Source organism: Pyxicephalus adspersus, chromosome 5, assembly GCF_032062135.1.
Source record: "Pyxicephalus adspersus chromosome 5, UCB_Pads_2.0, whole genome shotgun sequence".
Lineage (NCBI taxonomy): Eukaryota > Metazoa > Chordata > Amphibia > Anura > Pyxicephalidae > Pyxicephalus > Pyxicephalus adspersus.
Genome location: NC_092862.1, coordinates 112,338,339 through 112,366,207, shown reverse-complemented (window position 1 = coordinate 112,366,207; position 27,869 = coordinate 112,338,339). Strand labels below are relative to the sequence as shown.

At 37.0% G+C, this 27,869-nt stretch overlaps 1 protein-coding gene across 2 annotated transcripts in view; it reads left to right on the top strand.

Annotated features, from left to right (window-relative positions):
* The window catches only part of CHN2 (chimerin 2), a 165,784-nt gene that overhangs the window by 98,452 nt on the left and 39,463 nt on the right, over window positions 1–27,869 (top strand). For both annotated transcript variants that reach the window (XM_072412470.1, XM_072412471.1), the window contains one exon: window positions 26,566–26,643. In XM_072412470.1, the coding sequence (XP_072268571.1) occupies window positions 26,566–26,643 (78 nt within the window). The remainder of the gene's footprint in view (window positions 1–26,565; window positions 26,644–27,869) is intronic.

Genomic DNA, 27,869 nt, shown 5'->3' with positions numbered 1-27,869 from the left:
ACAGAGTTTATTAGACTATTAGATAATTTTTTCTGCAAGTTGTTTTCTAATTGGTTGATAATTTTCTTCTTGCTGGGAGGACTTTTAGTACATGGGGCGTGAAAAAAACAATCTGATTTAAGGGGATGTTTGTCTGTCTCAGTCAGTCATTGGGAATTTTGCTCAGTGAGGTAGACTGAGGAAAACAGATAAATATCTAGGGACAGACGTGTGGGAGGGGGACCCCCTGGGACCCCACTGAGGTCCTTATAAGGGTCTACGCTCAACTTGTTTCATATCTTGTCCATCTGAGGATGGTGCCTGGCCAAAGTTATGTGGGATGCTGAAAGTTGGTGCCAAGAGTCGGGTCTTCCCCAACAAAAGATTCTGATGCTAGACTTAAAGTGTTAAAGCCATGTCATCTCAAATAGCTGAGTCTGATAGTGAGTTGAGACTTGATAGTGAACTAAAGCTGCTACTCCTGAATATGAGACTTTTTTTTATTTTTCATGGTCATCCTGCCCCATTTCTTCCTGTCACCTATACTCCACAAAGTCAGCCCCTGGACCTCAAGAAAAAACTAAGCCAGATTTGTCTTTGCACCTCCAGTTTAGTTATGCCAGAGGAACTCAATTTTCAATTTCAGATATTTACCTGTAATTTAGTATTGTAAGGGAAACCCTTTCATTTGCATGTTGCCATATACTTTATAGCTATGGTGAAACACCACAAAATGTCCTTCTCATCTAGGTTATTAATATTGCACTGTACTGTAATATATTGTATATATGTACTGTACTGTAATATACTGTATATATGTACAATATTGTATATTGTACTGTAAACAATCTGGTAAGGATTGAGCAGAATTTAGAGTAAATTGTTTACTAGTTGTCTAGATAGGCAAAAGAATTTTAAAGACTTCTGTCCGTTATGTTATGCCACCGTTAAGTGAAAACATGTGTCAGATCAGGATTTTAGCTGTGCCAAGCAGGAGGAAAATATACATTGATTTCCTATGAAAACTGGGGGTTAATTGTCTTTTCTTTGATGCATTTTTTATATTTATCCTCATTAAATTCACAAAGTTTATATTATTTACTGACTACATTGTGCAAAAATCTGACAGTGAATGAGTTTGCCCTAGCACAACAATACACAACGCTACACATATTCCTTCTAGGGGTCTCCAAATTCTGTTCATCTTAAGAATTAGTCATTGGCTGTAGGAACATGATACAGAACCAGGAAATATAGGACTGTTAGAAATCATATAAAACTTGTACAACTAAGCAACATTCACACAATGGTTTTCATAATTTGTGTGTATTACTCTTATTCAGTAGCTGGATGTACTGAGTTTATCCTGTATATAGGGTGAATGGTCATCAACCAGTTCAGTTGCGTACATAACATGGTTTCAGTGTTGGCTTAAAGAATATATTAATTATTTAAGTCAAGGGACAGGCAAATTTATGTTCTTGATTTAGGAGTGCTATACAACAGCACAACACTTAATGAGAATATTTGGTTCTGAGAAACCTGCTCAGCCTCAAATTGCATTGCTCTCAAATCCAATGCAACTTTTCTCAAAAGTCCAATGAAAAGACCATTGTGGGGAAAAAAACTAAATTTGTTGGATAATATCTGCCTGCAAAATAAACATTTCTGAAGCTCAATTCTACTATTGTAACCACAGTTCTATGACATCATTTGCATGGCTTGTTAATATTGGGTTGTGTGTGGTCAACATATCTCTCCCTTAATGGCCAGGATCCCCACACATTTTTAGTACTTCTAGATAGCTGTAAAATAAGGTAAGTAATAGTTTACAAAAAACTGAAAATTACCAGAATGATCTGTATGTGGTCACCTGTAGTTGTGGATTTCTACTGGAATGTTTAGGCAGCACAACTAAAAATAATATTACTATTGTGTCGGCCAAAGTGTGGAAGAACTTGAAAGTGGTTCATTACCTTTTATTCTATTTACCCAGTATGTGTCTCCTCTAGGATAAGTGGTTCAAAGTACAAACATTTTTCCTTATGGGGGTCTATTCAAAAAAGTCTACATTGAGATACCGCCAATACCACTTAGTATAAATACTTCATAAAAAGGATTCCCCTTTTCCATGGTATTCTGACTGTGTTTCCTGTGAATGTTACTGTGAATGAGCAGAACCCAAATTTTAGGGATTAGACCAGGCAAGATGACAGTCTCACTTTAGGCAGGTGATAATAAATCAGGCAGTGACTCTAAGTTGCTTCTACAGTCTGAATTAATTGTGCATTACTACTACATGTAACGTTTGTGCTGGACCAGAATATATGGAATGTTTTCTGCAACATATTAAATCCTCATTCCTTTTCCCATACAAGAAATGAATAGCACAAAATCCCAAATCCCAAGGTGGAATCTGACCCAAAAAGATCTAAAGGAAAAGATCTAAAGAAATTGTTCAGGAAAGTGCTTGAGGTGTAGAGCTCCTGTAGATAGCATGTCCCAGTTATGGAAAGGGAGACTTAACTTTATCCTGTATTGGAAGGATGTCATTTACAGCATGGATTCTATAGAATGCCTTTCTGGCCTGAGGGCCCCAGCTGAGCTTTTTCCAAATAAAAATTGTTTAACAAGTGAAAGCCATACTGTTCTTACCTTTGATCTATCAAATAACAGTCAAATACACATTTCCAGCCAAGTGCACCTTGTGTAGATTATAGAGGATATATAGTATTAGACATTAAGGTAAAGCAAAAGTGACTCCTGGGGATGCTTTGAAGAGATCTCTATTTGAATAAGTGGAAAAATATGGTGTATAATTTGGGCTGAACTGTTATAAAGACATATGAACAATCCTGTCGTATATTCTCATAATATATATTATACATATCATACACATATCAGTCAATCATGTCAGTTGCTTTCTTTTATTCTGTGTTTTTCCATCCACATTTTCATGCAGCCCAAGCTGTCCAGAAAAATGATGATAATAGAAGTAGTCATAATGGTAACTTTTTATTCCCATGATATAAATCCGCTTTAAGGAAAAAAAAAACACCCAAGCCGTGTTATACTTTGTCTTTTCCTTAAATTTTTAGTTTTGGAGGTTATTCTGTAAATTTGTGGAAAAATATAAATGAAGGCATTCTAAGAATACCATACAATAATCATATTTAAATATCTTTTGATGTCATAGTCTTTTAATATGATCCGTGGTTTGTTTTAATCCTATCTGAACAAACATTTCACTGGCTTGCAGTTGATATGCTTTATTTTTTTGAATAGTTTTTATAAATATATCCATTTTAAATTGGTTCTATCTATCTGATCTAAAAAGATTTTATTTTGTGGGACACATTTCAGTTTTTTTAGGTATTGTATATAAACCTTCATTGATAGTATAATTTTAACGTTTATACAAAAGCACCACAAATTGTTTTGTTGTATTATAAATTGTGCATGAATGTTCTTTATTTTGAATAATGCCATATAATTTTCTTGGATTTATTGTGTATACATATAAAATAAATCTACAGCCCCTAGTCCTAGGCCATTTGAACGTTTGCAGGAATGCAGCTATACGAAAGGCTAGCAAGCTAACAAAAGCCTGCAGGTTGATGTTGTGGAATTAATCCATTGTGTTTATTGCTGCGTAGAGCAGGTCCCCTGAGAAGGAAATAAAAGCACATTAAAAACAGCCATCTGCCCTGTCCCAGAATAACAGTGCAGCAGCTGTCTGTGTGTTGTAATAAAAAACAGCCATGCACAATTCTGAAATACATGGATCCTCACAAATGCCCTGCCAAATGATCCTGGTAAAATCAATTTGGACCAAAATAGAGAAGACACAATCAATACTTAAACTGATTTCCGGTGTTAGCACCATCTGACTCAGCTGACTTGATTATAATTTGGATTTGGTTTCTTTATGCTGGGTCTTATATGGCATTTTACCTTTTTGGAAATATGCACTGGGCTGAAAGTGTCACATATTGGGAATAAAATACTATAGACAGCCCAGACAGTTCTACCTTTAAGTGTCATGAATAATAAGTTATATCAGATCTCCACCAAAAGCCTTTTATTCTTGAAGACTTCGGGGTGTGGTATGGTTGAAACCCCCAAAAGATGAATATAGCTAACAATAATAGCCACATAAATAAGCCACCCTGTTGTGTCGTCCCCCATAGAATAAATTACAGCAAATTGTTAAACGATATTGGAGGACTGCAGTACTCATGCTGGATGTTTGCAGACAATTATCTAGTATGTATACATACTGTAGTTTTATTGTAATCAGTTAAATAACTATTTGCCCTAACCATATTGATTGCTTTGGGCAACATGAACATATTATACTTTAGATGCTTTCATACTCAGTGTCAGTCTTTCCCTGGTCCAGTCTTTCCCTGTTTTTGTGATAGAATGGCACTTTGTTAAGCAGTCACAAGGTGAGTGCAGTTCATGAAAATAAACATGCTGTCCACATTTGTAAAGTTATTTCTTTAATACTGTAATATCTATAAAAACTGAATTCCAATTATTCTTAATATTATTAATAAACAGGATTTATATAGCGCCAACACATACAGCAGCCTACAGCAGCGCTGTACGGTAAATAGGGAGATACCATGACCTTGTATTTAAACATTTACTTTTGTAGCTTTGGTAGGCTTCAATACACTAAAGTTCATGTGACCGTTAAATAGAGACCATTATAATTATGTGCTCTAGAAAAGTGCTTATAAAAGTTCATGAAATGTATTCAATGCCTAGAGCAGGATTTATATGGCTTTTTAACATAGGAGTACCCTTGAAATAACTTTTAATTTCTCAAAAACCTTTCTATATTTCTATATCCACAGCTCACAGTATATTAGTATGTTGGCCAGTGGGAATAATGTCACCATTACTGATAGTCAAAAAGATCACTAGGTCACTTAAACTGACAAATTGTTACAAATTGTTTATTGCACAAGGAACCCCTAACAACCGCTAAAGGCTTACCATAAAACATTAACACATTGATAAGATTATTAAAATACAGCTCACGTGTACAGCTCATGGTTATCTAAAGCATTAAAATATTGTACAATCTCTTCAATAGATTCTAAAAAGTGAATTGGCTCCATGCAAGATATACTGTGATGCAACATGATGCAATAAAGGAAATGGGCAGAGATATAACTTTAATTGCATAGGTGCTGCTTTGCCATTGATTGACAAGTAGGTCAATAAAGTTTTATTAATTGAAAATAATAGATTATGTTTCAAAAAAATTAATCATTTTAGTTCTATGTATAACAAACAAACTATGTGTCAACAAACATTTTATTGCCAAACAGAAAGTAATTACCGTATTTTCCGGCGTATAAGATGACTTTTTAACCCTGAAAAATCTGTGCCAAAGTCGGGGGTCGTCTTATACGCCGGGTACCAATAGTTACCTGCAGCTTGCTTCACGTCCGCGAGTCCTCCTTCACTTCCAGCGTCCTGTGCAGCTTGTGCGAGTCTTCCTGTGCAGCAACGTGAGCCTGCACAGGAGGATGTGAGCCTGGATTGGCTCTCCAGCGGAGAGCCTGGATTGGCTCTTCACTGGAACGCCCATTCATTACTTAGAACTAGTACTGTACTGTTCCTTCTGCCTCTCAGTTCTCCCACAATAGCGAGATCTGACAGGCAGAAGGAACAGTACAATACTGGGCGTATAACACGACCCCCAACTGATTGGTTAGAGTGGGGGGTCGTCTTATACGCCCAGTCGCCTTATACACCGGAAAATACGGTATATGTTATGTTTGATGCACAGATTCCAAATATGGTATTGGTTTTGCTAGATTGGCTCTAGTTTTTGAAATAATGACCTCAATAATATAACCTCATAGAAAACTAATGAAACATGAAAATTAGGTAAAATTAAACTAGATTTGCCTATGTATACAAAATTAAATTTTTAAAATACTTAATGTCAATATATTCTATATTCAGTATATGTACAGAACTAATCACAAAGAAGTCATTGAAAAACTTAGTTTTTATGATTTCCTTTTATGCTGATGATCAGGACAATCACGTTGAAGGCTATAGCAGTAGTCTGCCATCATCACCATCATGTGTTTATTCCATCTGCTCTGATACCTTTCTTCTATCACCTTTATATCTTGATGGAACCTCTTCTCTTGTTCATCACTGAAAGGTTTTCTGGAAATTTTTGCAAATGGCTATGGAGATAATGTACCTTTATGCTCATAGTAGCACCCACATTTTTAAAGTTTAAGAGCATGTTTTGTACCAGTTCTTCATAGTTTTGTGCCTTATGGTTACCCAAGAAGTTCTTGACAACCATGACATAGCTGTGCCAGGCAGAAGCTTCAGTATCAGTCATGTAACTTGTGAAATTAGAATCATTTATAAGTTTCCAAATCTGAGGTCCATGAAAGATTCCTGATTTTATTTTTCAGTACTCAATCCAGGGAAGAATCTACAAATGTATTTGAAGCAATCACTGTCCTTGTTCAGAGCTTTAAGAAATTTCTTAATTTATCCCAACTTTATGTGTAGTGGAGGGAGAATGATTTTTTCTTTGTCAACCATTGGCTTGTTAATGATGTTTGCTTCACCTATTTTTATGTTTTCCCTTCGAGGTCATGTCACTTTTTTCCATTGATCCTGCTTTGCTCTACTATCCCACAAAAAGATGAAACATGGGTACTTTGTGTATCCACTTTGCTATCCAAGTAGGAAGTTCACCATTTTTAAATCAACACATATGGACCCTTGGTATTCATGATAGCAAAGCTTTTGTAAGACCATTTTGAGATTTTCATATTCTTCTTTAGGTTTTTTTGAGTGACCAATGGGAATTGATGCATAGCAGTTGCCATTATGCAGTAGAACAGATTTCAAACCTCATTTGACAGTTGAACTGTCTATGAAAAGCCGCCAGTCTTTTGCTCTGTATTCTGGTACTCCCATATGGGCTAGTAGTCCAGGGATGTTACAACAGTAAACAAAGGCCCTGATTTATTTAAGTTCTCCATGGCTGGAGAGAATACACTTACATCAGTGAAGTTGGGTGATCCAGCAAACCTGAAATGAATCTGGTCCAGGATTGAAAACATTTGCTAACAAAAAGCTAATGACTTTTAGGAAATCCATTTCAGGTTTGCTGGATCACCCAGCTTCACAGATGAAAGTGTATTCTCTCCAACCTTGGATAACTTTATTAAATCAGGGCCAAAGTCTCCATCTTCTCTGAAATATGGTAGGAGTGTCACCTCTTAACTTCCGGTCTCAGACAGTTCTTTTCTTTTAGCCTGGATGCTAAAAGTTCAGATGCTTGTTTTGACAGACTTAGGTCACGTATTAAATCATTGAGCTCTTCTTGGGAGAACTGCTGGTTTGTTGAAACACTTCCTTCATATTCACTTCCACTGCTAACTCCTGGATAACATTCCAAACCCTGTATATCCTCCATGTCGGATACAGGAATATCAGGGAGTGTACTGAACACTGGTATGGGAACATTAGCACCATGCGGCACAGGTCGTCTTGCTGATTCCAGGGTAATCCCATTTGTTTTTCTTGTAATGATTGAAACCTCTTACATTCACAGCACAAACCATAGGTACACCAAATTTCAAACTTTTCAGTTTTCCATTTTTCCACTGACATAGACACCCTAAACAAGTTTTGCATACCATATGGGGATCCCAATACTTATCTTGGTCCCCAACTTTAATACCAAAATATGCAAGATATAATTGTTTCACAAATTCTTTAATGTTTCTTCCCCACAAATGTAGCAAAATACATTTTGGTCATTTAAACAACTTCTTGAAGAACTCATATTTCTGTAAAAAAAGAAAATGTATGAATAAAAAGAAGGCAACTGAAAGTTTCATGAAAATAATGCTACATTTAATACATAAAATGCAAAATATTGGTGTAAATAAATATTGATAATAATATGCTGTGTTAACATTTGTTGTTGGTAAAATAATCTATTCAGAATCCTGTATCACCAGAACTAGAGCCAATTCAATGAAACTGATGCCATTTCTGGATTCAGCGGACCTGAAGTACACTAAATATATTGATAAATCCTTGGCAAGTGAAAACAATTATTTTGTTGAGCTGTGTAATATAATGTTTGCTAAATCATTGAACTATGATAATGAATTCTGCTTATGAAACAGAAGTATTGCTTAAGGCATCCTAAATTCCCCCAAAAATGTATAAAAAATAAATATGATCTCAGAGCTGCATAAATGTCACCTACAACATCCATTATATCTTACAAGTACTTGACATGGGTTGTTTAGTTTGTGTACAGAACAGGTACACCAACTCATTCCTTTCTTTACAGTGCTATTGTTTCTCTGAATGCCTACTTCAGTCCACTTTCTCCCAATTCTCTGCAGAATATTTTCATTATTGTAAAGAATATTTTCCACAGTATTGTAAGTTAGTGAAAAGCAAACTTTACTGTTGTATAATAGACAATATTTAAAATCACACACCTACACTATAACTGCCATAAGAATAGCTAGAATTCAGAGGTGTAGGTTGGAGTGGTTAATCTGGTTGTGTCTTTTGTGCATTTAACATTTCAAGTGAGTAGAGATAGATGGCTTAACTGATAAAGATTATATATGGCTGATATCCTAGAAAAAAGAAAGTTTATTTTGATGTTTAGACAGTCTTATGCTTCTTGAGGTCTTTAGAAATCTACCAATAAAGGTTATCAAAGCAAAAAGAATGTAATATACTACAACCTTCTAGTCTATAGAGAATATTGCAATATTAGTTTTAAGCAAATATAAAAATATCTATTGAAGCCTCTTTGCTTCTTGTGAACTGAAAGCAAATACATTATCTTTTGCCTTTAAAACTTTCTCCTGTTAACTGCTATGAACCCCATATAATAAAATGTAAACGAAGAATATTATTGTGTAATCCAACCCAAGAAAGAGTAGCCTAGGTGACAACCATGGCTCCTTCCATAGATGTAGTGAAGGATTGAGCTTTGGCACACAAGGCAATGTAATGCGGACAGGATCACCAGGTGACAATATAGTAAAATCCTAAAAAAAAACAAATGCAGCCACAAAATATTAGTACTGTTAGGTGTCAATGTATTTTGGGTTAATCTTGTAGTAGATAGTCATATTCAGCTGAACTTGTTTTTTGTAATGTTGAAGATGTTTCGCAGCCTATCCAAGATACTTCTTCAGTTCTACCAGTTCAGGAAATACCCCAGCATTTATATCTACCCAAAGACATCATGGAATGTGGCACACTGCAGATGTTGATTGTCCAAGATTTGGATATGTAAAATTAGCTTAACCCCATCCTTGGTGTCAGGAAGTCTGCCAACTTCAAATTACACCCGTGAAGGTATGAAATGCTGCCAGTCAGAGAGTTGTCATCAGCTTTAAAATGTCAAGTAAAAACACAGAAAATCAAGTATTTTAAAAGCTAAATTGCAACCTTTACCTTTCCACACATGATGTTTTATTCAGTTGCAATGTCTCTTTTGACTTTGCTAACATTTTTCACTTTTCCAGGTAGTCAATTTCTAAGCAGCGCTCACCCCTTCTTGCACGTCATAGACCTCTCCTCTTTTAGGAGTGCCTAATTATTTTTGTGCTCTTATGTAACCTTTATTGTAGATGCCAGTGAAAAACTGTAATCATAGGATTAAATATCCCATCATGCCCCACCAAGATTTATCAGGAAAGAAATTACTGGCTACTTGCTGTACGTCAAACAGGTCCCCGGATCCCGCTTGCCAGTAATATGTTCAGTGGCTTTGCAATCAGCCTTAAAGTTGTGTGCAGCTTGCATTTTTCAGACTATACTTTACCTTGGATTATACAAAGAACAACATGACTATCACTTGGGTAATGTTCCCACTGGCGCTATAGACCCACTCCACCCCCCTCCTTCCTTACTACCTCCAATTTTTGTGACAATACCATGTTCAGAAGCTTTGCAATTAGCTTGCAAAACCAGCAGTGTAATGTAAGCAAATATCATATCAAAAATCCACTTTTACTTATTTTTTTTTATTTTTTTTGTGTTTCCACATACAAACATTTCTGCACAGTTTTGTTTAAATTTCCTGATCATCCCAAGTCCTGAGTATAGTACACACTAGCATCATCTTGGATGCATGGAGGTTGTAGGGCTATTAGGTTGTACGTTTTTTTTTTCAGGTTGGACACAGATTGATAGATGATAAAAATAGGTCCGTATCATATAAATCTGTTGTTTAATATTAAGTGCATTTTAACAAGAGACATATTGATATTAGGAGAAAGTGGAGTGACAAAAGTAAATCTCAGAACTGAATAGACACGAATACAAATCATTTAGCATGTAAAATCATTGTCTTGTATTTGTTTGTTTGGCTGTTGTTTAGCTTTAAATTATTCCAGAATATGCTTGTACTTTATAAAGCCGCTATACATTAAATATATGTTCATTTGTCACTGAACAGATAACTGAGTTCAAGGGTCACATCCACCTAAGCTTTACCATAAGGTCTGTATGGCTTAGCACTTCCCAGCAGATTGGCCAGATTATATTTCAAGGGATGGAATTGTGTGACAGTCTGGCCTCCATTTGTCTTTGGATGTTGAGGCTTCACAGATCTGAGTCAGTAGATTAGGGAGGTCACCAGGGATCCTTACAACACATAATATAATGATAATTTGTATTACAGAGGAAGTAATAATCAATAGACATAGGAATAATCTAATAAATGTTTCTTGTGCTGGGATGGAACAATGACCTTCACACTATTGGATATTGCATCAAAACAGCAGAAGGCAATGAACATTTATTTTCTGCTTCTGCCAAATGTTTCCTGTAGATGTCATTAACATGTATGTGACATAATTATTACTAGTTTAGGCTTGATAGGTCAATGTGTCATACTTTATTTCTTCATGCATCTGATAACTGCCCTACAGACAGATTTTACCCTCAAGTTCTGGCTGTGTTTCTGAATAATCTCAGTTCAACTGAGTGGGGGTAAGTAAAGATCTGTTTCAGTACATCAGGGATAGTGATAGACATGATGATATGCAGTCATATTGTGCAACATTGTAACATGTTCCAGAAAAATGTACTCTTTTTCAGGGCATACATAAAATATACAGTGGCTCGTTATAGCAATGCGGGTTGTAGTCAGGGCTGGATTTATTCTTTTTGCTCCCCTAGGCCAGCTAGCTTGTGCTAGGAGAGTAGACAGAGAGAGAGGGAGGAAAAGAGGAGAAAGAGAGGGATAGAGAGGGCAGAAGAAGCAAGAGAGCTAGAGGGAGGGAGAAAGTATAGGGGGAGAGATAGGGAGGAAGAAGAAGTTCATAAAGATGATAGAGCAGAGAGATAGGGGGAAGAGTGTGAGGGAGGGAAAGATGAGACGGGAGGGTAAGAGAAGTTGGAAGGAATGGAGAGAGAAGAGTTCTACCTTTCATATAAATGTCACCCTGCACAGATCTCTTCACTTGTAGGAAATCTGGCCCTGGTTGTAATGTTGTGCTAATTTCCTGACATCACTACACATATGTGTATAGGCTACATTGGACTTGGCCTGGCCAAAACGTGGAGTAAAGTTGCCTGGGGTTAGTTCTTGGAAAGAAGAAGTTGATTTGTAGCCATTGCCCAAATTTGCCTTTAAACTTCTCTGTTTCCCTTTTAGTCCAAACCTAAACATTTTTTTTTTTTACCTTGTTTCTGTAGCAATTAATATTTTTGAAATATTTTCCACCCTTTTAAAATGTTTTTAGGGGCATCTGTTTGGTGGTCACTTCCTAATGATATAGACATGCCACTTAGAACTACATGATCCAAGAACCTCCTTCCTACACAGTGGAGTTGATTTAGTAAAGAAATTCAGGCTGTTCATGCTCTTTGCAAGGGACATTTTATTTAGTTTGCTGAATAAGGTGGAGCTCTGCTGACTTCAGATATCCAATCATTATTAATAAATTAAATCATCATTCACAAGCAAAAACTATGTTTCCTGGAACATGATTGGGTATTTTTTGCAGAGTGTATTTTTACCACAGTGATAATTTACCTTGCTGTTAACAGTCTAAATTAATTTGGTAAATGTAGCCCAGTGTGTGGGCTGGCTATTGGGAATCAAATAGCAGCATTGTTTTTTTGGAAATAAATCAATGCATGCAGAGTATACATTTGGTGTTGGGCGGAGATGAATAGGGGATAGGCAGTTTTGCAGTCTTGCAGATAGGAATGGCAACAGTGGTTGGGATTTCAGTGCTATGTTGTTATCTCAGATAGGAAGTTAGAAGCACAGTGGATTTCTTACTATAAAGAAATGGGATCGGGCAGCACATTTACCTATTGCATGGATTCCAGTAATGTAGTATTGCATTGGGTCATTGTCCCACCTGCCATGATTGCTATGTAGACATTTTCCTATCATTAGCCAGACTTTTAGCAATATTGTATATGTCTCAGATCTGTTGGCATGTTGGTGGGCTTGCAATCCATATTATTAGGTGCACATTTTAGCATCAGATTGCTTTTTAGACGTTTGGACATTTTATCACAGTATTTGATACAGAGAAGATTTGGTGGAATGATTCCACTCGTCATTATTTTTTTTTCCTTTGTTACATTATGCATTTTTTATGTTGTCCAACCACAAAGTGTCATGGAACACTTCTGGCACAAACAGCTGTGGAACTCTGGGGGAGAAAAGTAATAAAGAGAGCTCAAGCAGAAAGAACAAAACATTGAGGGAGTTTTGTTTAGTTTTAGGGGACTTATACATTATTCACATATACCTCATTCTTGATGATTCAAGCAACTACAGAAAACAGAAAGTGTCAGCAACTGAAGTTGAGATTGTTTGCTTTTCAAGTGAAGAATAACACACATTTATTAAATAGAAAATTCCAAGAAGTGGTAGTTCTGCACCTAATTGAGTTAGTTATTTGAAGAAAAATTAAAAAAGGATTAGTTAAAGTCTTATTATTAAAGAGACCCTGTTACTAACATCAAAACTGCACAGCACAAATATTACATTTTTAAAATGCTTACTTGTATTTTCCTGTCCCAAAATTATTTTTAATAACCTTCAATGTATTCCTGAACATACTAGCAAACGTAAATAGTCAAAATCTTAGCACAACCCCCTCTCTCCTGGCATTAGTCACTTCTGAGGGTGTCTGATAACTCTCTGTGCTGACCCAGCTACTCGGCCCCTTCTCTCACCTCCCCACATAACGATTTATGTAGTTGGCCTGGGAGAGGCAGTGGGGAATGCTGGAGTGTCAGCTAAGTTACCCACTATGAGTTTGCTGGGCTTTTGACATACCATCCAAGATGGCAGGGTCCAGCAGCAGTCCTAATGCAGAACTAAACTAAAAAAAAAACTCACTTCCGCAAATCCCTTAATCCCTACGGAGCTTTCCTGGATTGGGTCCCGCTCCATCATGAAATCTGCCTTCGTCCTGGAGGAAGTGCCGGGCACTGCCATCCTCCTGTGTCTTCTTTCTACTTCTGGCTATGTCACCTGATCTCACATTGTCCAGGAGCGAGATTGGGTGATGTAGCCTGCTGTAAAGGGGAAAAAAGTGTGCACATGTGTCAGATCTGCATTTTTGTTGCCATGAAAAAGCCCCTTCTGCACATTGCCAATCTCGCTGCAGCCAGAAGCCTGCTAGTATGCCTGACATAAGTATCCCAGGAGGCTCTGCACTCCCATTCCGTCTTTACTGATGTGCAGAAAGTGACGGGCTTCACCATTTTTTTAAACCAAAAAATTGAAAAAAAATTTTCCATACATAAACAGATTGTCTACCTTTTGATGTAAAGTAAAATTTTTGGTGATAGGTCCACTTTAAGACTTTGAAAAATCAACACAAGGGATGTGTTCTACAAGTACTTTGCATGCCTAAAATTAGTTAAATGCACATACAACATTTTTGATGAAATGAATGGCTTTTCAATAGAGGAGAAGAAATGGGGGAAATGGTTGTCACCAGACAGAAAAGCATAAAAGCATAGAAATTCTGACTAGGCCATTTTAGTGAACCAGATGAATATTTAAACTCACTGTTCTGTCCTCCTCATCTGCTCATCTTCGGTGTTGTCTTTTATAATGAAACTTAAAATGCATGTGAAAACCTTCCAAACTGGCCCAAAGTGGCAAGGGCACTCAAATATTTCAAGTCTTTTTTTTTAATGTACTGCGCCTGTGCAACTTATAATATGCAGGATTATTTTTCAACTCAGACATTTCAACTCATTTATTTAGTTTGAAATAATTTTGAATTTTGTAACCATACCTAAAAAATCTTGTAGCAGTAAATTTAATCAGCATTTCGGAATGATATGCTGTGATCTCCTGCAATGTTGGCTATATTGAGTTGCTTTGTGGAAATACATGAAAACAAGCATATTTGTTACATGTACAGTCGTTTAGAAAGTTCTCTGAATTTCTTATACAACCTGATTACAAACTCTAGCCAAATGTTTTCCCTAGTTTGGTGACGTTGATGGACATTTTTCCATCCTGGTGGGTCTTTTTCCCATCTTCTTTGATTGAGTCTGTGATGGGCTTATCAACTAAAAGTTCATTAATACTTTTATTCACTGTGCATTGTTATGGAAAATCTCTAAATGTGATAAAGCTTTTTTATACCTTATTCTCTATTGTGGATTCTCCATGGGAATATTTGGACCTTTGAACACAAATAAAAAACAAAACTCATATAATTAGTTTCTGGAACTGTCTTCTTTTAGGTTCAGTTTCATCATACTATACAGAGTCCTCTGAGTGCCTAGAATAAATACTGTGCACTAGCAGCATGCAATTAACATGCCAATTCTTCCACACTATTGCCACTGATGTTGTAGGCCAAAATGTAATGTTTAGGCATTTTCCAATACAAATTAGGCCCCAAACAGAAGCAGATTACTGACACTGGAAACAATTTTCTTTTTTTTTTGTCTCCAGAGACAGATTAATGTACGAGCACTAAACACGGAGCACTATTCTGTTCTATGGAAAGGGAAGGGGCAGGATGAGCTGGAAGCACCCCACTGTGCTCTTCCCCATATAGATGCGTAATGGTCATTCCTGATCAATAATCGGGATCAATAATTCCCGGTTCAATAATCCACTACACTGAGACCAAAGTACACATGTCAGATTTTCCTCCAAGTGCCTACCACTATTTGTCTCAGGTGACAATCTTCTGATTATACATAGCTTTGTGTGATGAGGTCATTTCACCAGGTGGAAGTAAGTCAGTTGGAGTGTTCAACATTACCATGACTTTGCAGGGAAAGCATGTTGTATTAGTGCTACTCTATATGTAGTGACATTCTTGTGTATTATTTCGTCCCTTTACAGTTCTTTTAACCTAGTTTTAATCAAGATTTTTAATATAATTTAGTTTAATTCATGGCTGGCTTACTAATTAATTCTAATAAAAATGAGCAACTTTTTCAAGCTGTTCCCACTTTTTCTTAGTAAGATACAGTTCCTTTGCATTACGAAAGCCCTTAAAGCATCTGAATACTCTTTGAAGATATTTTCTGCAAAGCTGAGCTTAAGCAGTGTCCTCAGCCACTATGAGATTTCAGGCATTTGCCTCAGTCTAATATTCAATTTATCTCCATGCTTAATCCTCTCCCATCACGAAAGTGCACTATGAGATATACAATTAAATATTTTGCCTCGGGATTCATTTCTCTAGCCTCTACGCTGGCTCTAGACGCTAGTTAATTTGTATGATAATGAATATTCTGTTCAGCTGAACGCAAAATACTAAATTAAAGGTGGTCAGGTGGTTGAAGATCTGCTGCTCTGTGGCGGAATGGGTGACCTAGATTCAGGAAAAGAGATTGACTCAAGTCATTTACGCATGGAAAAAGCAGAGCGTTCTACATATATATACTGAGTATACACAAATGTGTTTTTTCTTTATCTGTGGTTTTAATGTTTTAACTCAAAATATATTTACAGTAGTTGATATTGTATGAAAATATTTGTATACTTTTTATATTTGACCTCGAAAGGAAATTCAGCCATTGGAAAAAAATTATTGATACTATTAATACTCCTCCAGATTGACAGAACCTGAGTTTATTTGTTTAATGTATACATACCTTTGTATGCCTAGAGGACATTTTGGTCTTGACTACTTGCTTTTTGGTTTGGAATTTTTTCTGAAATCAGTGCAGATAAATAACACAGGTATACAATATTTATCATATGATACCCATGGCATTGCGCTTATTTTATTAGTACAGAGCTGGTAGCAAGTTTTTTTTTCTATTAGTAAATTCAGCGACATAATGGTATGAGAATAGTGTACTGGGTTAGCTTATTGGCGTCAAAAATATATTTTAACTAAAGCCAAAAAACAACTTATATTGTTTCATTGCAGACTACAGTACTGGCCTTTAATGGAATCCAGAGGTGAACCTAAAAGAGCATGGCAATATACATGGGGGTATCCTTTACCAGACATGTAACACAGTTATTAACACAGTTATTGGGGTTAGGGTTGAGTGGCCCATTTCTGCCAAATCACCGTAGAGGTGAAAAGTTTCTTTCTGCACCAATGCAGAATTTCAGTTGAAGCAAGTGCCTGATAATTCCGCCATGTTGCATTTTTCCATTGAAATGTGTCCAGCACACGTCTACTTTAAATTTCTATTTGATCTGTCAGCCAGTTGAGCGTTCCCAGGTGTCATTGCAAAGGGTGATCATTTTAGTTGCGGATGTCACTCATCTATCACATAGCGCACTGCCAGACTCGCCATCAGTGGGCCCTTGTGCAGAACTAACTCGTGCTGTGGCACATTTTGCACCTCTCTATGTTCACCCTTGACAATACAGATCTGTCATTTAGCAGGGATTAGTTACAATGACCTGACCTATTTCTGGGGACATAAAAGTCAGTAATTATGTGTTTCTATTTTATTAGAGGACTTTTCCATGTAGGAGCACTTCGGTAATGTACTTTCTTCGTACAACTGGGTAAGAATTAATAATAAAACCTGTGCTCATTCCTTTGAGAAAGGCTGGATATTTCTTCATTAAAAGGAGGTTCCAGATTCCAACAGACCCACACATTCTTGTTAGGGAAATAGATGCAGAAAAGAGGGTTGGCCACCCTTCCCAATAGTAAAGGATTGCATGTGTATGCTGCTGCTCTCCTTTTTCTGGCCACCCAGACTGCATGCCCTTGGAGTCCTATGAAAAGATCTTTTCCTTACTGAACTGAATTTGTTTAAATTGCACTAGTTATTTGCATGTCTCTATCTTAGCTACCTATGCCATGTTATTTGTTTGTACAGTAGTTAGGCTGTTAACCCTAAAATAAAGATATATAAACTTTGCCTGTTAACCCCATGTTTTCCTCTGCAGAAATATGTCCATTTTATAAAAAATTCAGATTTTTTAAAATATTTTTACGCTTTATGCTATCGACTGTATAGGAAGCTACTGGGAAGCGGATCTAAATCCTAACAGGATGGTAATTAGTTTAATAAATCACAGTGTATTAGGTTTACATCTACTTACTCTACATCTAATTCATTTCCTTCCTATGTATTGGGAACCTTTTGCTTGAATGTTCAGATCAAGTGGTGCATGGTGATAGTGTGGGAAACAATATTTGGTGGAAATATTTGGTTAGTCACCTACCCATCTACTAGTCTGTGGTAGGTCTAACAAAATCTGACCCTATGTATCCCTTGTTTTCCTTCCTATTGTGTACATTTTACATCTTTGGGAAATGAGACAAATATCAACATCTCCACATTTGCATTGTTATTTATTTATTATATATACCCTTTTGGATCTAAAGGGAAATTACAGTGATATCAATGTCAAATCAATATAACTGATCTGCCATGATTGTTGAGAAGTTACCATAAAAATATAGAAGATCTGCCATCTTCTGACATGACCATATCCCTACATGTCAAGCATAATGAGCCACTATCATTCATTAGATCATAAGTCAGGCCTTCAGGTTTTATGCAGAATGACTATGAACCAGCACGTATTCCTTATCAAATGTTTCATCAGTTTCTAGAGTTTGACAAATGGGACAAGTGAAACTATGTTCTCAGTTTATATGCTACAAATTGGTTTTGACATTGTCACCGGGGTAGTTCTGCACTACAAAAATGCAAACTATGTTTTAAATAGAGATAAGGATATCCTGAAAGTAACAAGATAGGTTACAGGTCAAACAGGACCAGTGGGGTTTAATAAACTGAGAGTTAAAAGGCAAAGCAGGGGCAGTCAGGTATGCAAATATACATGAAAAGGAATACATCAGTTTTTAGCTTGTTTTAGTAAATGCTTGACATAATTATTTGAGTACTAATACATAACACCATTTGACTGACACCTGACTTTGACATGGCTGAACTTGTTGTATGACTTTCAGGTCTCTAGACCTATACTTGCCTTTCTTTCTCGCATCACCCTCTGGAGAGTCCATTGGCATAGATTTGATTTGCCTGTTTGTGTTAGAAGGGGGTTTAGGGACAGACTTCAATATGTTGCACATCATACTTTTAAATAATTAATAGGGAAGAAACTTAAGTGTAGCAGACACTTAGAAACCACAGAGAAGACAATTTATTCTGTACTGTCACTTACTGGACTGATGTAAATCCAAAGCTGCTTAGTAAAATCTTCTCCCTGGAAAACACTCAACTTGCCCCATTTGCACTGCTTCATACACCCCAGAGATTTTAACAATTAAACTTTCATGAACCTAAAGTGTATCAAAAACTTAAAAAATGTAATATGTTGCAGTTTACTTTCAACTGGGGATCCTGCCAGTAAAACAGTTTTTGTTTGTCTGTACTGCATGGAGGATCATCTGCATCACCCCAGGCTGGTGTCCTGGTTTGGAATACTCTCTCCTCATATTTAATACATAGAGCAGTTTCTCAACTTTGTTAACACAAACCCTTGAAATAACTTTAAGGCCTTCATGGGAATCCCTGCTATAATTACCATATCCATAGTTCTTACTATAGAACCTTGGGGGTCAGCAGGAAGAATGCCTCTTACTTTGCTGGCCATTGGGAAGAATGCCACCATTACATATAGCCAAAATAATCATCAGTGTCAGTTAACAGACATGGAACAAATTGCATATTGCTCAAGGAACCCCCAGCAACTTCTGGTGGAGCCCTAGGGTCCCACACAACTCAGGTTGAGTGAAACTGACATAGAGAATGGTTGTTTTGTAGTTTATAGAAGATTTGAACTAGTAAGGTTAGTTACAAAAATTTCCAGCTTAGTCAGTAGATATTTTCCTGTATTTTTTATATGTTTGTTATGTGTTAATACATAATTATATATCCTTTACTGCCTCCAACAGAGCTTGGGAAACTCAGGAAAAGTTTGTGAAATAAACAAATTGAGTGCCAGAGTACATAGCTGCATTGTATAAAATTTCACCATTTAGGGGCTAATCATCACATTCAATAACTACATCACAGTGTGAGCTTAATTCAGAGGTTTATACACAACACATTTGAAGTCAATTAGTGTAAACCTAGTGTTCCATGAAATATCCTTTCATTTTATTTGCTAAAACTTTCTGAAAATGTTGCTTCAAGCCTAAGACCACAAAAACATTCTTCTTGTAATAAAGATTTATATGTTCTTGCGTCTAATATGACCTCTTTTGGAGCGTTAACAAGATTCAAGAGCATCCCCTCTGCAGATCAAGTGACTTTGCATCCTCTAGCTAGTTCATTACAGTCTACAGAAAATAAAAACGTTTGGATCTTAGTCTCCAGGTTTTGTTCTTTAGTGATGGTTAAATAATAAAAGCTGAACTTCGCAAAGTTTATTTGCTTATGGTCCAATATTTTCCTTTATTTTCTTTTTTAATCAATAGGCCTCAGTGATTTGATCTTAAAAAGTTTCCTTGAAGCCCTTTTTGTTCTCATAGGAACTTTTAGCATGCATTTAGAGTCACTATGTAATATTAATATTTTCATATTAGGTTGATGGATACTATCATATTCATGAGATAATCTGTTCCAAACTTGGACTGCAACTGTACAGTGCAAACAAGGACAGAGATTACTATGTACAAATATAACAGCAGAGATTTCACTAGCCACTTGAAATCCATTTTCCTTTAGTGGTCACAAACCAATGAAACTGTTTTACTGGTTAGTTGTGTTGCTGTTAAATATGGGCGGATCACAAATTTGACAGGAACATCTGACATTCTGTTCTCCAGTAACTAAATTAGTTCAATTTACATACCACTGTTTCTAAAATTCATAATGGGGTGGTCGGGAGGTCAGGAACATATCACAATTAAAAAAAATGTTTAAAAGGCAAGTGGTTTCTACATTAAGTTTAGTCAGGAAAAAGTTTTTTTTCTGTTGGTGACAGTGCTATAATAGAAGGCTTTGCCATTAACTTGAAAAGTTGTCTGACAGGGACTTCAATGGTGTACAGATTCAGAATATCCAAAACTCTGAATTCTTAGGTCAGTTCAGCCAATATGCGCTTTGAACTGAACAGACGGAAATTCTAGCAACACTACTATTAAATGCAAAATCATGTAATATTTAGAACCTGTGTGTTTTGGATTTTTTTGTACATCTTCTACCACTTGTGCAGACATTGGTGTTTGTAGGTACAAAATCTATACTTTCCTTACCAAACAAGCAAACTATCAATGTTCTGCACCGGTGTCAGACCGCATGGCTGGTAGCTCTTGGTCGCATAGCAAATTACTGCTAATCAACTGTGGGAGGCAATCCACACTTTGGGCAACAAGAATTGTATACAATGGCTGCAGTGCAGATATTCAGGCAATTCCTGCACAGCCAAAAGCACTTTTGTTAATTGTGCTACAATCTACTGTAGGCATTTGCAAAAAAAAAAGAGTCCAACCTCTCCTATTCAAAAGCTGGCACTGCAGTCAATCCTCACCGTAAATTTGAAATGGCCCTAAATGTTGAAACCGTCACTATTTCCCACCACTACATATCTCCCCTCCTATTGTGAGCTACTTCCCCCACCTCCTAGATTGTAAGCACTTCGGGGCAGGGTCCTCTCCTCCTTTGTCACTTTCTGTATTTGTCTGTCAATTGCAAGCCCTATTAAAAGAACAGCGCTGCGTAATATGTTGGCGCTATATAAATCCTGTTTATTAATATTATTATTATTATTATTATTAATAATATTAATAATAGTAGACTACAAGTATCCAATGTACTATTATACCAATGTACCATTTGTTTGAATAAGTGATCTGCATTACAATTTTTTCTTTAACATTTTGTCCAAATATTAATAGTAAATATGATTGTAAATGCAGTGTTCTCCCTAGCCCCTTTTAGCTGGGTGCACCACCCGGCACTATTCAGTAACCACCTGGCTGTTATTGGGTGGTTACTGAAAATTTGGGTCACAATGAAGGGACCACCACCCGCCTACAATTTCCTCCCACTCGTCTTACATTTTTTTCTGGGGAAAATACTGTAAATGGATTTTTTTAATTAAATTTTGATTCATTTGACAGTTTATGTAACTGGAAATGTACTTGATTGAAAATATATCATATGCCTGGTTAGCTTTGCTTGCCTTTGCTTCTTGGGGAGGGGGCATTAAAGAAAACCTGTTGCTTTATCCTGCAGTAGCAAAGCTCAGGACCACTCATTCTTTTTTAATAAGCAAAGTCAAAAGAAAGAGCCTGTGCCTGATAAACTCTTTTACTGGGCCCCCTATTGCAGCTACTTCATCTGAACTAACTGCTGTTCAAAGAATTGCCTTTGTCTATTCGTGAAAATTGTGTAGTACTGAACAAGTAAATTATATATGTAAAAGCAGAAATTTCTGAGCCAGAGATCTGAATTAACATGGCAGCTAGACTAAAAAGTATAGGAAGAGGCAGTTTTTTTGAAGAGTTTTCTGTGAACTCCTTACGCCTGAGGGGTCACATTACAGTTGAGATAGCATGTGAAAGGATTAACTTTAATATAAAATAAAATGACTGATTGTTCACACTGTCATAGCACTGGGAACAGAGAACTCAAGCCATTTTTCAAGACAAGCCCTTTAATGCATTGACGGTTCTTGAGCCCATGGCAAGATTTTCCAGCTTACTTATTGGCTTCCACATTTCAAACATCTCGGCATAGGAATAGGCTTCCAATGGCTCTGTTACATCTCTTTTGTCTGACCTACATTTAAAATGTTTTGGCGCTGGCAGCGTTAGACAGCAAAAACATCATGAGAAGTGGCATGCTGTACAGACATCTCACTTGAGAAAAAAGGAGTGCCAGAGTCATCATTTTAGGCAATGATTTGCTGAATATGTCACAAAACCACAGGCCTAATTACCTGTTGTAGGTGCAGGTGCTGGCTAATGTCTAACGAATAATCAATCACAGGGATCTGTTAACTAACAGACAGGAAAATAAAGATTCCTCCTCTTTATATGTTTGTAGAAGCCTCCTGGTAGTGCAAAGAACAATTTGCCCCAGGCACTCTCAGTAACAATTCTATTACTTTCAGTATGACTTCTTGAAAAATATTCTAATCCAACCAGACTGTCTAAGAAAACATGAAATGTCATCAGGCAAAAAATGGAGCACGGACATATATACATACCAAACAAACACACCGTTTCAGCTTCCTAAATCTTGGGGAGTCTTGGTAAACCAACTTTGTTATCAATAACTTTTATTTATAAAGCAGCAACATATTATGCAAAATATAGAGACTGCAGAGGACAAACCCACATTTTTGACAAATACAAACAATTACACAGGAGGTGAAGAAGACCCAGCTTAATCAAGTTTATAATCTAGGCATTTAAATTTATTGCCAGCTTTACCACTTGTATAAACCTACCTTCATTTCAATACTATGCCACTGTATGAGCAAAGCACTAATTTGCTTTAGAGTCTATTCTTTTCAGCACATTAGAGCCATTTCAGTCCCATGGTGAGCATCAGCACTCTGCTGCAGGCTCAACTGTGGTCCCAACCCTCCTATTCAAGTGAATGGGAGAGGTTTGCACACGACTGCAGGAGATTGTGGCGCAGTCCCCAAAAGCGAAATGTTTCAACTAACAGATATCTACTATAGCAGTTTGCTTGACGCCCAAGAGTGGAGAACAATGCAGTTTTACACTGCGTGTCTGAAAGGGCTCTAACACAAAGACAAAAGTGCACACCTTTTCTGTGTTAAAGTGTTAAAGCAGTCACCTTAAATGAGCGTTCAACTCACATGATAATGTATCTGCATTATTGCACAGAATAATACCAATACACTATAGTTTGCATTTTCTTTGTACTTTATATGTGTTGGGGCCATTTGTAATAGATAGCAAATCTTAAATCTAGCTCATTACTGTGTATTTCATTACCAAAAGTCTTGGCACATAATATTGCAATGATGGGTACAAATCAGATCTTAAGGTCCATTGCTCCATTGGGACAGTTGCATTCTGTACACATTGCATTATAATAGTATAAAGAAATGGTTAGACTATGTTTTTCTGCCAATGTATATTATTTGCAAACCACAGTTTTACATGCGGAATCATCTTTCTTTTTCATTTCCTATAATCCGGAGTAATTCTTTGCAGGGAGAATCTGTGGACTGTGTGTTCATTACCAGGCATCAGCTGATGCAGCTTGTATAATCTATGTTAAAAGTAGGTTTTTCATCAAATGTCGGAGAGTCAGCTGCTAAGGACATAGGCATTGTGTACTGTGCAGGAAAGAGAAAAGATTATTTGTACTGGCAGCCTATGTCCAGGTGTCTTGTTGAGCAGCTCTGGCAAGAATAAAATGAACTCTGTTTGGGGACACATATTAAACTTCTCTTTAATTAATAAATGATAATTGTGAGAGGGACTCATGTATCTGAATTAACAATAGGTTCATTCTTATAGTCACACTTAATAAAGACTGGGGGAATAAAACCAACTGGACTGTGAACATCTAGAAGAAAAACATGATAATGATGCAAGCTGCTGTAACAATCACTTATGATTTGATAAATGATTATGTTCTTTTTCTGCTCTATAAAAGGTTTATTTACCATTTCTATTAAATGGAATGATCACTCCAGTGCAAGAATGATCTGTGTGCTGGAAATTCTATGCAGTCTCATTTTGAAATTTCAGGCTAGATACCTATATGGGGGTTGATGCATTTTAGATATCCTTCCACATACTGAAAGATTTAGACCTGTGATCTGGCTATGTAAGATTACTGTAGCTGGAAATGGTTTTTTGTGACCATTTCTAGTGACAGATGACCTAATGAGCACTGTACACAACGCTGTTCTGTTTAATGGAGAGTGGAGGAGGGAGAATGAGTGAGCAGCAGTCTGCTGTGCTCTCCTCCATAGGAGTGAACAATGATCACTCCTGATCAGTCTTTCATAGTTCCCAGTCAGTGAACAATGTCAGGGGACTGCCGTACTCAGATTTTCATCTGAGAGAACTGTTAGACAACAATCATTTGGTGTGTGTGTGCAGCCTAACTAAAGGCTTCACAAGTCCATATATCCACAAAAATCTGCAAAATTATGTTTGTCATTATGCCAGATCTATTAGGGCGCTTGATGTCTGCCTACAGCCGTTCATCAAAACCCTAAGCGTTTATTATGATTATTAATAATATTAATAATAATAAACAGGATTTATATAGCGCCAACATATTACGCAGCGCTGTACATTAAATAGGGGTTGCAAATGATAGACGAATACAGACAGTGACACAGGAGGAGAGGACTCTGTTCCAAAGAGCTCACAATCTAGGAGGTGGGGGAAGTAACACACAATGGGGGGGGTTTGTAGGAAGTGGTGGAAGATGGTAGGAAGTAGTGACAGTTTCAAAAGACAGAAGAAGACGGGTAGGCAAGTTTGAAAAAATTGTTTTTGAGTGCTCTTTTAAACTAGTAGTTGGGCAGCTCTAGAAAAGTCTTGGAGTTGTGCGTGTGATGAGGTTATGAGTGAGGAAGTCAGTAGCAGGTCATCAGAGGAGCCGAGAGAGCGGTAAGTGGGACAAAAACTGTGGAGGGATGTGAAGGCAAAGCACAGGAGCTTGAATTTGATTCTAAGGTGAAATGGAAACCAATGAAGAGAACTACAAAGAGATGCCGCAGAAGAGGAGCGGTGGGAAGGATGGATGAGTCTGGCTGCAGCATTCATAATAGATTATAGATGAGAGAGTCGGGTTAGTGGAAAATCAGAGAGGAGGAGGTTACAGGGGGATGTTTATTAACTTTAATTGAGCATGATGGTGGCAGATCATCAACCGCCCAGGAACTGTCCATGTGAACAAATCCTTAGGTATGGAATATTGCCTGAAATGTGTGGGTTTTTCAGATATTACCCATTTACTGTAATAATTGTATGCCTTAACTATATATTTGGAATACAAGTTTTAAATTCTTATAATTGTTTGATTCCAAGGACTTTGTGCTGGTGTAATGATTAAGCATCTAGATTAAAAAGCATTGTAAGTCCATGACAGACAGCAAACTAAGCGTCCTTTACTCTGCCATTTGTTTTAGTGTATTAAGGAGACACTTTACCCATGATAATAAGGCCATAGGAGGGTAATATATAAGGATTATCCGCTGATGTCCCACTGTGATGACAGGCAGGGCTTTAAGAAATACCACACAATGGTAAAAGATGCTACTTATAAAAGGGTTAACAGGACCTGGTGAAATAAGGGAACCCAGACAGCCATTAGGGGAATCTGGGTGCAAGAGATTAAAATGACTTGCAGGAGAGCCCCTTGATAATCCTCCTCAGACTCCTACAGGATTTACACTCACACAGGATATGAAAAAAAGGGGAGAGATTTTCTCATTTCAAAATTAATCCATCAGTGGGATTTAGCACGGTTTAATCTATTGGTTTGCCGGCCGAAATAACTTCCAAGTCTATTTGGCCATGATCCAGCCCATCACTGGACAGAGCATCATGCATCTTCTGTCATCAGATAGCGGACAAGGGATGATGCTCCCTGTTTAAATGACTTGTGTCACCGGTTTGCAGTCCTAACTCCCCCCTGTTAACTTTTGGTTGGATGCTGTTGATGAGGAGGGTTTCTTTTCTTATTCTTTGTCCATTTCCAGTCTAAGGGCTACAGTTGATTCAGGCACAAGGCTATCTAAAGAAGTAAAACAAAGCTGGTCCACTAGTTATTGAAATGCAGAAGCTCCTTCCATCCCACAAGACAGCCCATTCAAGTCACATGTCGGAGGTCTCCGCAGAATGGGCTGCAGCTGCTTCCAATCTGCTGTGTAGCATCAGAAGCAGCTGGACCAACCTAGTGCCTGTAAGCCTACAGGGCTCAGAGGAGGAAACCCAAAAGATCTGGGATTCGGACACTATGTTGTCCGAGGAGCTATGGTTGGATAATGAGAAGAACTATACGGCTGTCCAAAAGTCCAAGAAGGGCAGAAAGCACCAGGAACTCCTGGCATTGGCATTGGGGGTGAAAGTGGGGGGAAGAATTGCATTGTTGTGGCAGCCTCTGAAACTCTTTGCCTATTCGCAGATCACCTCCCTGGTCCGAAGAGCAGCTCTCACCCAAAATGACAACCACTGCAACTATGAAAAAGCACATAATTTTAAGGTAAGTGCCCAATTTTATCACATCTTTCTATATTCTATTGCTTACATATCACCAATGGTTAACCCTCCCTGTTCTGAAGCCTGAGCCGCTGGTTACAGTGATGTCTTCTGAACAGGAACAAGCTCTAAATTAACATTTCCATGTAAGAACATAATTTTGCTCCTTTACAGTTATTTAAACAAGCCGAGGCATAAGGCAGATCATCGCCTTTGTCTGGAATTTCTTGTTTAACCACAGTGGCCAACTTTCTTCCTTACTAATGCATCTTGCAGGAAGGAATTATTGGCAGCCACTGACACAAGCACATTAGCTCCAATCTTAACCCCTGAGCTGCAATAACATAAAAAGAACCGGTATACAGATTTATTCAAGATCTATTGATGCCTTTTGTGGAGGAATTGAATGGCAAGATGTGATTTGTCAGCTATTCTGACTTTTAATGCTGCACAGAATGCAAATAATAAAACAAATGATACAGAATAGATCAGTAGCCAACTTGTACATATATATATATATATATATATATATATATAAATATATATAAAATAAAGACACTGTGTATGTATATATTCTGTATAGTTAGCTGCTACATTATTGATACAATTTATCTGTATGTGACTATATATATGGTTAGAAGTGTATACTAAATTTCAGATCAGTATCTTAACTGACATTCATTTTACATTTGGCTCTTATCCTGTAAAACGATAGCATTCATTGATTGTTCTATGCTATTGTCAGAAAATAAAATGATTGATGAGAACATCAATATCACATTACAATGGCATAGTCATTTGTGGTACATTATGGTTCACGGCTAGTGTACATGGCTTACAGTTTATGCAATATATATGTAATGGATTTGACATACATAAATAAAGTGACTGTATTATGTTCTATAAAGGCTGAGATTTATATCATGATTATACGTTATATAAACTTTTTGGTATATATGCAACATTTGTTTTACTTTTAGAATACAAACAAGTTTTGAGAGAAAAGATTACCTGCCTATCACATTATAGAACCAATCAGGCTAGCAGAATTTAAAAATCAGGAATGTACGTGGAGAATAGAAGTTAATGCAGATTAATTAGGCCTAATATCTATTGCTTTTGAAACCTTAAAGCAAAATATAAACATATTTGGTCTTATTCAGTACTGTTATATAAAACAAACATTGTATTTCAAGAGCATAAATCAAAATGGCCAATCAGCGATTTTCA